Raw genomic sequence first — 14,602 nt, 5'->3', positions numbered from 1 at the left:
GTTTGGTAATTCTGAAAAGTAAGTTTTTTTTTTTTTTTGAGACAGAGTCTCGATCTGTTGCCCATGCTGGAGTGCAGTGGCACAGTCTCGGCTCACTGCAACCTCTGCCTCCCAGGTTCAAGCGATTCTCTTGCCTCATCGTCCCAAGTAGCTGGGACTACAGGCTCATGCCACCACATCCAGCTAATTTTTTCTTTTTGGTATTTTTAGTAGAGACAGGGTTTCACTGTGTTAGCCAGGATGGTCTCGATCTTCTGACCTCGTGATCCGCCTGCCCTGGCCTCCCAAAGTGTTGGGATTACAGGCATAAGCCACCGCGCCTGGCCAAAAAATGAGAAATTTTATCTGACATATTTTAATATGCTATTTTAAAACAAAATTATAAATTTGACCAATTTGAATTTTAGTCTTAGAATGAGCTATGAAAATCTAAATGATAAATCATTTTGTTATAAATTTAATTAAAGTTGTAGCACTGCACTTTAAATATAATTTAGCTATTGCTATTGCTACGCAGATTTCTGAAGGGAACTTCCATGAAGAAATATTCATGACATAATGATTATCCTTTTTTAAAACTTTTTATTTTGGAATAATTGGAGATTTACAGAAAAGTTGCAGAGATAGTAGAGAGAGTTCCTGTGTCCCTTAACTCAGCTTTACCTAATGCTAACATATTATTTATTTTTTTTTGAAACAGAGTCTTGTTCTGTCGCCTAGGCTGAAGTGCAGTGGCGTAATCTCAGCTCACTACAACCCCTGCCTCCCAGGTTCAAGCAATTCTCCTGCCTCGGCCTCCCAAGTAGCGGGGACTACAGGTGCCCACCACCATGTCTAGCAATTTTTTTTAAATTTATTATGGGTTTTTTTGAGATGGATTCTTGTTCTGTTGCCCAGGCTGGAGTGCAGTGGTGTGATCTCGGCTCACTACAACCTCCTCCTCCTGGGTTCCAGTGATTCTCCTGCCTCAGCCTCCCAAGTTGTTGGGATTACAGGTGCCTGCCACCATGCCCAGTTAATTTTTTGTGTTTTTAGTAGAGATGGGGTTTCGCCATGTTGGCCAGGCTGGTCTTGAACTTCTGGCCTCAAGTGATCCGCCCACCTCAGCCTCCCAAAGTGCTGGGATTACAGACATGAGCCACTGCGCCCAGCCGAGACTTTTGTTAAAATTAAGAGTTAATACATGTAAAGTGCTTGGCACAGGGCCTGGCCGAGCAGTGGTATGGGGTTGGCAAAACCTTCAGTGGGCTGCTGCCTAAAGCTGGGAGCCCAGCCATACTCTATGACAGAGACCAGCTTGCATAAAACACAGGCCAAACAGGACTTTATTGGTAAATGGAGGGCAATCCATGACAATGACAGTGGCAGGTGATGCACCAGGCTTCCCCTTCGCACTCCCATGGCTTCTGCCACCTCCACCATGTTTATAGGCAAAAAGGGATACATTCCATGTGAAAAAAGTGTTTATATTTATTTGAATCCATAAAAATTTAAAGAAATATAATGTGTCTATTATAATCTATGTCACTCCCTCTTGGAATGACTCCTTGATAACAGAAAAGGAGAATAGAGTCTGATTTGCATATTTCAGGCCTGAACCATGACAAGGTGGTCAGTCAGAAGGGCAGGGAATCAAAACAGTGCAGGTTTTTGGCAGAAAGCGTCAGTTTTGGACAAATTTAATTTAGAATTAAGTTATTCAAATTATTAATTTAAAATGAAAATTAAATTATTTATAGCAGGCCAGGCTTGGTGCCTCATGCCTGTAATCCCAGCACTTTGGGAGGTCGAGGTGGGCAGATTACTTGAGCTCAGGAGTTTGAGACCAGCCTGGGTGACATAGGGAAACCCCATCTTTACAAGAAATACAAACAAAATTAGCCGGGTGTGGTGGCACATGCTTGTAGTCCCGGCTACTTGGGAGGCTGAGGTGGAAGAATTGCTTGAGACTGGGAAGTGGACGTTGCAGTAAGCCAAGATTGCACCACTGCACACCAGGCTGGGTGACAGAGTGAGATCCTATCTCAAAAAAACAAAAACAGGCCGGGAGCGGTAGCTCATGCCTGTAATCCCAGCACTTTAGGAGGCCGAGGCAGGTGGATCACCTGAGGTCAGGGGTTCGACACCAGCCTGGCCAACATGGTGAAACCCTGTCTCTCTACTAAAAATACAACAATTAGCCAGGCGTGGTGGTGCACGCCTGTAGTCCCAGCTACTTGGGAGGCTGAGGCAGGAGAACCACTTGAATCCAGGAGGCAGAGGTTGCAGTGAGCCAAGATCACACCACTGCACTCCAGCCTGGGTGACAGAATGAGACTTGGTCTCAAAAAAACAAACATACAAACAAACAAAATTATATATAGTCACCTAGGGGGAAATATCCACAAAGAAGCTGGGAGAAGGTTCTAGAGGTCCACTGTGGGCTTATTATTTTATTATATTTATAAATACCAGAAAATCTACATTAAGTTATACTTAATTTTTTTTGGAGAAAAAGAACATTCAAATGAAAGCTTGAGTTTTTTTTTTTTGAGACACAGAGTTTTGCTGTGTTGCCCAGGCTGGTCTCAAACGCCTAGACTCAAGCAATTGTCTCACCTTGGCCTCCCAAAATTCTGGGATTATAGGTGTGAGCCACTGTGCCTGGCCAAGATGATTCTCTTTTATTTTTGTTGTTGGTTTTTTGTTTATTGAGATATTTCTTTAAAATATATATGTATTTTATTAAATCCTCTGGGATTATTAGCTACTTCAGTACAAATAATCAGGGGCTTAACTTACAAGTTCAACTTAAAAGCAACTTTATGAAGTTGTTGATTCACATACAGAAATTTGAGTTTATCTGAAATATTTTTAATGTAAACATTACAAGTATCTACAAATGGTCTTTATTAATGGATCCTGCTGTAAATGTACAAGAATTCTATAATATTTTTTACCCTTTACGTTTCCAGGTTCTAACTCCAAGACCTTTTCACAGTCCTGAAAAGCACTATTCCAGTTCTGTAATTTGATTTCTGCTTGAGCTCGATTGTTATAGGCAACTACAGTGGGAAGCGCTGATATGCTCCTAGAAAAGAAACAGTTACTGGCAACAAGCAAGCCTAAGGTAAACATAAGAATGTAGAGAAATTCAGCTTAAGTTATACATAAAACAATTATAACCTGTCTATGGGCTGAATTGTATCCCCCAACATTCATATGTTGAAGTCCTAACCCCACAGTATCTCAGAACATGACTGTATTTGGAGATAGGGTCTTTAAAAAGCTAATTAAGGTGAAATGAAGTCATGAGAGGGGGCCCAGATCCCATTAAAGTGGTTTCCTTATAAGAAGATATTTGGACATACATGTATGGACAGACTGTGAAGTCACAGGGAGAAGACGGCCACCTGCAAGCCAAGGAGAGAGGCCTAGAAAAAACCAACCCTGCTAGCTCCTTGATCTCAAACTTCCAGCCTCCAGAAGTGTGAGAAAAGAAACTTCTCTCGTTTAAGCCGCTCAGTCTGTGGTACTTTGTTACGGCAACCTTAGCAAACAAATACAGCCTATATTATCAAAAATAATAAAATACAATTTTACAAGCATACTAAATCAATATTTAAACAGATGCTTAAATATCCAGTTAATAGCCTCAAAGTTAACTCAGGCTTTAGAGGCATTATGGGAATTTAAATACTCATAGATCTGGAATCTGAGCTTTAGTTACTAGAATAAAAAATGAAGGTAGAAAAAGATAAATACCTATAGATCACCTTAAAAAAACCGTTGATGTAAGTTAACATCAAATATCAAGTATCAAACACATTTTTTGAAGCCAGACATGGTGGCTCACCCCTGTAATCTCAGCACTTTGGGGGATCGAGGTGACAGCATGGCTTGAGGCCAGGAGGGGTCGAGACCAGCCTGGGCAACATCGTGAGAGCCTGTCTCTACAAAAAATACAAGAGAAAATTATCCAGGTGTGGTGGCTCACACCTGTAGTCCCAGCTATTCTCAGGAGGCTGAGGTGGGAGGATCCCTTAAGCCCAGGAGTTTGAGGCTGCAGTGAGCTATGATCACTCCACTGCACTCTTGCCTGGATAACAGAGTGAGACCCTGTCTCAAAAAAAAAAAAAAAAAAAAAAAAAAAAAGAATCTGCCCAAGGTCAGAAAGTGGTAGTCTGAATTCCCTTAACCATCATACTATGCTGCTTTAATTCTTCAACTATATGACTCCTCAAAAAAGAAGAAAAGAGTTTTATAACCTGTTATAGACAAGAGAATCTCTAGTATAAATCTACAAGAAAAGAAAGAACAGTTATCAAGGCTGACATCCACCTGCCTGAACAGGGGAGGCTGTACTGAATGAATGATCCATCATATATCCTCTTTACCTCGTGTCTTCATTTAAACAATCTGAGAAAACTTCTTTAGAGACACCAACAACATTGAAAAAAAATCTATCTTATTTCCAAAGGTGGAAAAAAGATTGTACAGAGTTTAGTGCTAAGGTAGCATTAGTGATTCTATAAGAACAGTTTATCTGTAACAACATTTTAAAAACTTAGTCTACTTTTCTTAGGCTGTTAAGAACTTCAGAAGTTCATATACATATTTATCGAACATCTACTATGAACCAGGTACTTTGTTGGGCCTTGGGGATACAATGGTGTAAAAATCCTTGACAAATGGGTTCTGCTCTTACAAATCTTAAATTCTAGTTATTATCAAATCACACAAGCTTAAATTATACTTCTGACAAGTGCTACAAAGGAGAGGTAAGACTGCTATAAGAGCCTATAAATTGGGAGGTGAGGTGGGTAGGGTGGGATGGAGATTTAACCTAGTTTGAAAGGTCAAGTAAGACTTCTCCAAAGAAGTAAGGTGAAGACTAAGATCTGAAGGATAAATCAGAATTAACTAGAAAATGGGAGGAGGGAAGAGCATTTTTTTTTTCTTAATTTTCTTTTTTCTTTTAAAGGCTAGTCAAGTGAAACGGTGGGAGTGGAGAAGGAACAAGGAAATCTGTAACTGGTTGTAATCAATTAGTTGTAAACACCACTGTACTCAGACCAGCCATGGGAAAAGCATTTTTGATGGAAGACCCAGCATGTGCAAAGGCCCTGTGGTAGGAAGGAGCACCAAAGTACTAGAATTAAATCCAGGCAGTCTACAATGGAACCCAAGTTATCACTTCTATATCATATGGGCCTTCTGTTGAATTGCTGTCAGATGGCTTCTATTTTCTCTGCAAGATACGAAGTTAAGTCCTCTGTCAAAAGTAGGAGTGGAGTGGGAGCTTAGAGGTTTGAGAAAAGTATTGAAAAAATAGGAGAAACACAAGTGAATATATGATAAATCACAAGTACAATACATTGGGAGATTCTGACATAGATTTTTGCTTATATTGTTTCAACAATTAAAACATTATCATTTTTTAAAAGGCAAGTTTAAACCCCAACAAACATCTGCTCACCTGGTATAATACATCACTGCTTCTTCATAATCTCCTGAGTTGAAAGCTTCATTTCCTTTCTCCTTTTCACGAGTGGCAAGAAAATCCTTTTCTTTCTCAGTTAGACCTAGAAATAAATGTTATCTGCTATATGTAAACATATAATTTAACAGAATTTTAAAAATTTAAATCTAAGAATGCTTATTTTAACAGAAGCAGAAGAAAGCGGAAAGATCATAAAATAAACAAAAGAAAATAAAAGGTTCCCCAAGCTTAGGGATGTTTTCTTTTTAAATCATTCACAAGTTTTGAGGATTCAGAATTTTTATAATGATTGATTTTGTTTCACTTTATAGGTGCTAGTCCAATAAACTGCCCCATCTTCTTGTTTTGAAGCAAAAAGAAAACAATTTGAGGAATTTGGAGGAAAAAGAGGATTGGAAAAAAAGGAATTAAAAACAAATGAATTACAGTAAGAAAAATAGGTTTATATTTTAAAGCCTTACTACATTTAAAAATTAAGTGGGTAAAAGAGAGAAGTGAATTTGTTGAGTGGTCAAATGTAAGAGAAAATCCATAAACTTTTCATGGTAATCTGTGCAGTACTCAAAGACAATGTCTTCTAGATTGACACTTTTTATTATAAATGAAAAACTTTAAAGACTACTAAATTATTATTTTTTATCCAATTACCTGCTGTATCTATTCTTGTCTCAATTTTAGACAAGTATGGCTTGTCTACTACCGTCTTTTCTTTGTAATCTTCATCAATTTTTAAACACTCCTTCTCCACGTCAAATCTTAAATGAAAGAACAATAAAAACCAAAAAAAGTACAATACAGGCAAGAAAATAAATTTATTATTGATATTCTTATATTTGTACAAATATGCCTTTGGATACATATTCAAAAATATGTAGTAAGTTTATAGTTCAAGTCATCTGAGTTCCTTCTTAAGAAAACATACAATTTAGTGAGAACTTAAACGTTAATCAAATCTAAACCGGTCAGAACTTTGAAATTAAAATTCTGACTAACTTATCTCAATTTTAAATTTTTGTTCCTTTTTAGTTTGGATGGGTATAAAACTTACATTAGCTTTTTTTATTGGCTTTATAAAAAAAAAAGGATGTAGTAGTTTTTTATGTACTGAAAAAGACATCAAAAGTGCTGAGGCCAGATCTTCTCAGTACTCTATTGAAGTAATTTGGTATTCTTGACATGTTCAGGTTTATAATAATTATTTAAGAAATTATTGCAGTATTTTGTGGTGATAACTTTTTTAGTGACACATTTTATATAAAGACATGTAAAACATACTTATCCCATTCTGCATAATCCCTTGGAGTTTTCTTTTTAGTTGGTCTTTTAGAATATTTTTCCTAAAAGAATAAAATCATATTTTATGAGACATATTTAATATAAGATTATCAGGTTTTACTGTAAATGCAATGGAAAGTATTGGGTTAAGATATACAAATGGAGGCCGGGTGCGGTGGTGACTCATGCCTGTAATACCAGCACTTTGGGAGGCTGAGGTGGACAGATCACTTGAGGCCAGGAGTTCCAGACCAGCCTGGCCAACATGGTGAAACCCCGTCTCTACTAAAAATACAAAAATTAGCTGGGCATGGTGGCGCACGCCTGTAATCCCAGATACTTGGAGGTTGAGGCATGAGAATTGCTTGAACCTGGGAGGTGGAGGTTGCAGTGAGCAGAGATCAAGCCACTACATTCCAGCCTGGGTGACAAAGAGAAACTGTCTCAAAAAAATAAAAATAAAATAAAGATATACAAATGGAATGGATAAGAAAAATAGGTACCCTGGAAGTTATAATAACTTCAGTATTATAGTTATTAACATATTAATATACAGGATGTAAAAGAAAGAATTTTAAATTTGTAGTTAATTCTGGGGACAATCTATAGGTTTTTAAGTATATATATATAAAATTTTAAAACTTATGTGTGAATATGATTATTACTGATTTTCTTATAATAAAAAAGTGCTAAATTCTGATTCATTCTTTTCAAACCTAGGCATTGGAGAAACAAGAATAATTGCTATATTAGTCAGAAGTTTGCAATGACAGTAATCTGATCTGGAATAATTACATTAAAAAAGAAGAAATTATCAGCTTATATAACTAAACTGATGGAAGGGCAGGGGTACTGCTGGATGAGGGGATTCCTATGCCCTTTCTCCAGCTCTCCCTGCCCCTCCCAGGCTCTGCTCCTCTCTACCTACTGATTTCACTTTCCCTGATGGGTACTTGCTTTCTCCATGTGGCAGGAAACATCGCCACAAGCATTCTGGAATTATAACCTCACAGCTCTCTCCACCAGAGGAAGAGGAGAGTGACTCTTCTCTCCATCTTCAGTTAGAGAAATTCCAAGGAAGGACTGATTGGCTAGCTTGGGTCATGGGCCCATCCTGACCAAGCACTAACAGTGGCCCAAAGTAGCCACATTCCCACTGCTAAAGACAGAGGGCAGGTTCTGCACCAGAACAGAATGAGAGAAAGGCAAACAATAGCCATAATGCTCACAAATAATCAGTCTCCCAGAGAGGGTACAATTTTTTGCTAGATAAGTACTAAGGAATATTAACTTTAAAATATTTATCTATATCATCTGAAGAAAGAGAAGTATAGCAGAATTTATAATAATAAAGTAGGTACTGATTTGTTTTTAAACTATTACATATCTTCATTCTCATTAGGCTCAGGTTTGCTAATAGCAATACTAGTAACTATATAAACTACATAAATGAGTACTATGCAGTCCTTACAGGCTCAAAAAGTATCATTTGATGCTTGAACTCGATTTCCTGCTCATAAAGACAATGTTCTCAATGCTAAGATGATGCTATGGGTTGAATTTTGTTTCCCAAAACAATATGATGAAGTCCTAACCCCTGGTACCTGTGAATGAGACCTTACTTGGAAACAGGGTCTTTGCAATGTAATCAAGTGAAGATGAAGTCATTAGGTTGGGCCCTAATCCAGTATGACTGTGTCCTTATACAAAGAGGGGAAGTTCCAATAGAAGGAAGCTGGCAGTGTGGAAACGAAACCGAAGTTAGAGTTGTGCCACTATAAGCCAAGGAAGGCCAGGGCTTCCAAAAGCTGGAAGAGCCAAGGAAGGATCTTCCCTTCCAGGTTTTGGAGGAAGCAAGGCCCTGCTAATACCTTGATTTTGTACTTCTAGCCCCTAGAACTGTGAAAGAATACATTTCTGTTGTTTTATGCCAACCACTTCCTGTGGCGTTACAGCAGCCCTAGGAAACTAATACAAGTGGTATTACTTAGTTTCAAAAGTGCACTGATTCGAAATCAGGGGTATTTAATATTCATACGTGGCTCTCAAATACCTACCTGTGACAAAAAATATCCCCCTTTAGGGATCAAGAAATGGACATGAATTGGCTTGACTGTGGTAAGCATTTCAAAATGTGTAGATATATCAAAACATCACACTGCACACCATAAATACATGCAAGTTTTATCAATTATAACTGAATAAAGAAGAAGAAAATTTTCAATAAATAAAAAAATGAATGTGGAGCAATAAAAGTCTCAAGACATGGACTCAGTATATGGGATAAAATCTAATGTGTAATATTATATTTGGATATTTTAAGAAGGCAATGCTCCCTGACTTTGAAGGGTTGGGACATGTGCCTTCTATGTATTCTCCTAACACTGCATATTTACTGTCATAATCCATTATATGCTACATCAGTGGGGCTCAAACTTTTCAGTATCATGACACTCTCACACTCCTCAAAATTATTGGTCATTGGAGTTATACAGATTTTCCAAATATTCACAGATTTCATTATGCAATTTTAAAAATCACAATTTGTTAATATCTGCATGGAGCTCATCAAAAAAGACTTTCAAGTATGTTAAATAAAATTTATAGGAGGTCAATGATTTGGACTAAGCTCCTGCACTAGGCCCCAACAGACTTAAATATAGTCACTAGTGCTCAAGTTCCACATCACCAAACCAAAACTAAGTTGCTTATCTGACTGGAGAAATCAAGAGACAGAGATAATAGCCAAATTTCTGCTTTAACCCTTATAAGGAAAGTAACCTGTTGTTAAATAGTCTATTTTTTGTATTCCTTGTCCCTGCTCAAGCTACCTTACAAAAACCAGTTGTTCTGCCATGGCCATTGGAGCACATTTTCTAAATTTTTAGAGGAGATGCCATCCTGATTCATGAATTGTTAATAGAAGCCAATTAGATCTTGAAATTTGTTGTAATTTTGTCCTTTGACAAGTATCCCCCTTAAGGGCTTTTTTCTGTCGCAAGCAGATATTTGAGAAACACATAGTATCTAAATTATTAGATATTATTATATTATACTAAATATTTAATACTTTAAGCCCTAATTTGCACTTTGTTTTTAGAGACAGGGTCTTGCTCTGTTGCCCAGACTCGAGTAAAGTGGTGTCATCGTGGCTCACTGCAGCCTTGACCACTAGGGCTCAAGCAATCCTCTTACCTCAGTCTCCTGAATAGCTAGAACTAGAACTACAGGCATGTGCCACCATACCATGCTAATTGAAAAAAAAAAATGTTTTGTAGAGATGGGGTCTCGCTATGTTGCCCAGGCCTCGAGCTCCTGGGCTCAAGTGATCCACCCACCTTGGCCTCCCAAAGTGCTGGGATTACAGGCATGAGCCACTGCCCCCCTTGCCTGGACCTAATTTGCACCTGAAAGCTCAGATTTTCTTACTAGCAACAAATACTGTGAGTTGTTTTCCTTAAAGTGACAGGCCTCCTTCATTCACTTCCAACAAAACTTTTGCCAAAATCCTAAGTCTGAATAATGACAGTTTGTCAACCATTATTTCAAGTAAAAACAGCATTCCAGGAAAACGTGGCTATGCATCATATCATAACCATCATATTTGACTATGCAGGGAAGTGCTTTCTGTATACGTCTCACTTTCTCATGCAAAATACTAAAATGACAGGTCCTGGAAGTTCAAGATCTAACAAAGTAAATATTCTATTATTTTATCAAAGGTATTTTTAAGTAAAATTGGAATTTGTTTTTACTGTATATACAACATGGTGCCTGCCTTGCTTCATGTTAAAGCAATAGCAGCTTTATCCTCAGGGCAAATACCAACACAGTGACAAGGACAAAGCGTTAGTATTATTTTCAAAATAGCACTGACTTTCTGAACCCCCTGGAAGAATCTCTGGGACTTCAAGGGCTTCCTAGACCATACTTTAAGAACTACTGTACCACTAGTGCATCCAACCCATTGCTCCTTCAGCAATGCTTGTTGATTGTTATATTTTCAGGGCACAGTCTTAGTACACAGGGACTATTATTATTATTATTATTATTATTATTATTATTATTTTGAGATGGAGTCTCACTCTTTCCCCCAGGCTGGAGTGCAGTGGTGTGATCTCAGCTCACTGCAACCTCTGCCTCCCAGGTTCAAGCAATTCTCCTGCCTCAGCCTTCCAAATAGCTGTGATTACAGGGGCCCGCCACCATGCCCGGCTAATTTTTGTATTTTTAGTAGAGATGGGGTTTCACCACGTTGGCCCGGCTGGTCTTGAACTCCTGACCTCAAGTGATCCACCCGCCTTGGCTTTCCAAGATGCTAGGATTAGAGGCGTGAGCCAGCAGGCCCAGACTTTTTTTTTTTTTTTTTTTTTTTTTGAGACAGAGGAGACGATCTCAGCTCGCTGCAACCTCCATCTCCTGGGTTCAAGCAATTCTTGTGCCTCAGCCTCCCAGGAAACTGGGATTACAGGCACATGCCACCATGCCTGGCTAATGTTTTTGTATTTTTAGTAGAGATGGGGTTTCACCATGTTGGCCAGGCTGGTCTCGAACTCCTGGCCTCAAGTAATCCACCCACCTCAGCCTCCCAAAGTGCTGGGATTACAGGCATGAGCCACCGTGCCTGGCCAACTATTCAATAAATACAATTTCATTGATTGCAGATAGTGGCATCCTCACCAGATTACTGTACACTTCCATTACCTGCATAATTCCTAATGAGGAGTAAAAAGATCCAGGAAGGTAAATTATCAGAAAGCAGAGTGATGAAGAGCCATGGATGTTTTTAAAATAAAATTGATTCAAAGAAAAGATGAGAATAACAAGAATAAGTTAACCTAGAACGAAAAGGCTTGGGGAGTCATCTGAGAAATTACAAGGTCAGATGGATGCCAGGAACCCCAGTTTCAACCTAAAGTTAAATAGAATGGGCCTGGAACTTCAACAGGCCCCTTCTCTATGGAGCCCACAGATTAAAAAGGAGAGGTCTATGTGACAAAATAGGGACCAACCACAGAGAAATGGGAATAAGGGGAAAAAACATGCACTAAATAGAGGAATGACATTTGTAAGTACTGAAAGTATCTGTTTACTGTTTTAAATCCATAATTAAATTATGTAACATGATATATCCTCTGTAGCCCTACTAGATATATACAATTGTTCCCTGAAATTTTCACACACTGAATCAGACCTTTTGCTCTCATCAAAACTGGACGGAAGAGACAGGGTGTATAAAAAAAAAAAAGAAAGACTAAAGGCAGTAAATAAGCCCAAGATGCAAGACTTCAGAGGAAAAAACTGTTTCATTTTGATTTCCAAGTAATGAGATACTAAAGAACGTGATAGTTCCCAGCCGATAGTTCCCAGCCAGCTGAACAAACTCCCCAACTCTCCTAGAGGACATCACACGTAGGCTGCTCCAATTAAACTGAGATTGCCCCTTAATAAACAGCAGCAATCCTCTCCCGCTACCACCCACAAAGACATCAAAAAAGCCTACCTTGCCTACATGAAGACAGCTGTTTGAACCACGAACTGGAGGCAAATTATCTTTCATTGCTGGAAATGTCTCAGTTTCATGAAAGTGCATTTTATCTTCTTCTTTTTTAATTTCTGATACCCAACTCTGAGAATAGAGAAAAAGGTAAATATACAGTTTGAAATAATTATAACCAAGCATAAGAAAGAACTATAGTTGACCCTTGAATAATACAAGTTTGAACTGCATTGGTTCACTTATATGTGAATTTTTTTCAGTAAAAATATTGGAAAAAATTTTTGGAGATTTGTGACAATTTGAAAAAACTCACAGATGAATTAGAAATATCAAAAAAATTAAGATAAAGTTAGGCATTTCATGAATGCATAAAATATATGTAGATACTAGTCTGTTTTATCATTTACTACCATAAAGTATACACAAGTTATAAAAAGTTAAAATTTATCAAAACTTACCCACACAAACACTTACAGACCATAAATGGCACCATTCACAGTAAAGAGAAATGTAAAAAAAAAAGACATAAAGATGCAGTATTAAATCATAACTGCATAAAACTGACTGTAGTAGACACTATAATATGTAATAATTTCACAGCCACCTCCTGTTGCTATTGTGATAAGCTTAAGAGTTACAAGTATCTGTTTAAAATGCCTTGTGACACTAGTCATCTCTGCAGGAGCAGTTTGTCTCTAGTAAACTGCATCTTGCCATAAAAAGTGATCTCTCACAGTTCTCACATATTTTTATGATGTTTGGTGCAATACTGCAAACCTTAAATAACACCATGGGACCCATACGAAGTGTCACTAGTGATGCTGGAAGTGCTCCCAAGAAGCAGAGAGAACACATGGTATTACAAGAAAAAGTTGAATTGCTTGATATGTGCCAGAGATTAAGATCTGGCATAAGCTACAGTTGCAGTTGCCCACCATTTCAAAATAAATGAATCCAGAGTAAGGACCATTGGAAAAAAAAGAAAGAAATGAAAAAAAGAAGGAGAGGAGAGGGAGAGGAAAGGAGGAGGGAAAAGGAGAGAGGGAGGGGGAGGGGGAGAGGGAGGCGGGTAGGGGAAAGGAGAGAGGGAGGACAGGAGAGGACAGGGAAATTTATGAGCCCATCATTGCATCACTGCGGCTACACCATCAGGTGCAAAGACTTTGCACTTCTTGTGAAATGCCTTTTTATCTTGTATTGAAAATGCAGCCTTCATGTGGGTGCAAGATTGATGTAAGAAAGACATTCCTGGCTGGATGTGGTGGCTCACGCCTGTAATCCCAGCACTTTGGAGGGCTGAAGCAGGCAGATCACTTGAGGTCAGGAGTTCCAGACCAGCCTGGCCAACATGGTGAAACCCCGTCTCTACTAAAATACAAAATTAGCCAGGCATGGTGGCGGGCACCTGTAATCCCAGCTCCTGGGGAGGCTGAGGCAGGAGAATTGCTTGAACCCAGGAGGCGGAGGTTGCAGTGAGCCGAGATTGCACCACTGCACCCCAGCCTGGGCAACAGAGCAAGACTCAGTCTCAAAAAAAAAAAAAAAAAAAAGAAAGAAAGAAATTAAAAAAAAAAGAAAGACATTCCTATAGACTCTAATATGATTCCAGAAAAAGCAAAGTCCTTATATGACAACTTAAAGCAAAAGGAAGATGATGGACCTATAAAGCTGGAGAATTGAATGCCAGCAAAGGGTGGTTTGAATTTTAGAAAAAGGTTTGGCTTTTAAAATGTCAAGAGAACAGGAAAAGCACCTTCTCCCAACCGAAAGGCAGCAGACAAGTTTCCACGCGCCATTGAGAAAATCACTAAAGAGAAAGAATATCTGTCTGAGCAGGTTTTTAATGCAGACAAAAGTGCTGTACTCTCGGAAAAAAAAAAAAAAATGCCACAAAGGATATTGATTAGTAAGGAACAGAAGCAAGCACCAGGATTTAAGCCAGGAAGGGGTAGGGAAACTCGACTATTTTGTGCAAACGCAGTTGGGTTTATGATCAGGACTGACCTTATTTGTAAAGCTGCTAACCCTCAAGCCTTGAGGGGAAAAGATAGATATCAGCTGCCAGTCTTTTGGCTGTACAACAAGGAGGCCTGTTCAAGAACCCTTTTTCTGTATTGGTTACATCGATGCTTTGTTCCTGAAGTCAGGATGTACCTTGCCACTAAGGGACTGCCTTTTAAAGTTCTTTTGATGTTGGACAATGTCCCAGGCCATCCAGAACCCCATGAGTTCAAGACCAAAGGGGTCAAGTGGTCTACTTACCCCTAAACACAATCTCTCTAATTCAACCTCTAGATCAGGGGGTCACAAAGATCTTTAAGAACTTTACTGCATGCTGGCCGGGT

The 14,602-nt window shown here is 38.6% G+C and overlaps 1 protein-coding gene across 1 annotated transcript in view; it reads right to left on the bottom strand.

The window, feature by feature from the left end:
* Window positions 1-14,602, bottom strand: part of SPAG1 (sperm associated antigen 1) — an 83,754-nt gene that overhangs the window by 51,282 nt on the left and 17,870 nt on the right. Inside the window, exons 4-8 of the mRNA XM_030794906.1 lie at window positions 12,261-12,386; window positions 6,758-6,819; window positions 6,131-6,237; window positions 5,459-5,564; window positions 2,940-3,070 (exon numbers count right to left, since the gene is read on the bottom strand). Coding sequence (XP_030650766.1) covers window positions 2,940-3,070; window positions 5,459-5,564; window positions 6,131-6,237; window positions 6,758-6,819; window positions 12,261-12,386 — 532 coding nt within the window. The remainder of the gene's footprint in view (window positions 1-2,939; window positions 3,071-5,458; window positions 5,565-6,130; window positions 6,238-6,757; window positions 6,820-12,260; window positions 12,387-14,602) is intronic.

The sequence above is a fragment of the Nomascus leucogenys genome, chromosome 16, assembly GCF_006542625.1.
Source record: "Nomascus leucogenys isolate Asia chromosome 16, Asia_NLE_v1, whole genome shotgun sequence".
NCBI classification, from domain to species: Eukaryota; Metazoa; Chordata; class Mammalia; order Primates; family Hylobatidae; genus Nomascus; species Nomascus leucogenys.
The sequence above is the reverse complement of the archived record's forward strand: the minus strand, read 5'-3'. Positions and strand labels throughout refer to the sequence as shown.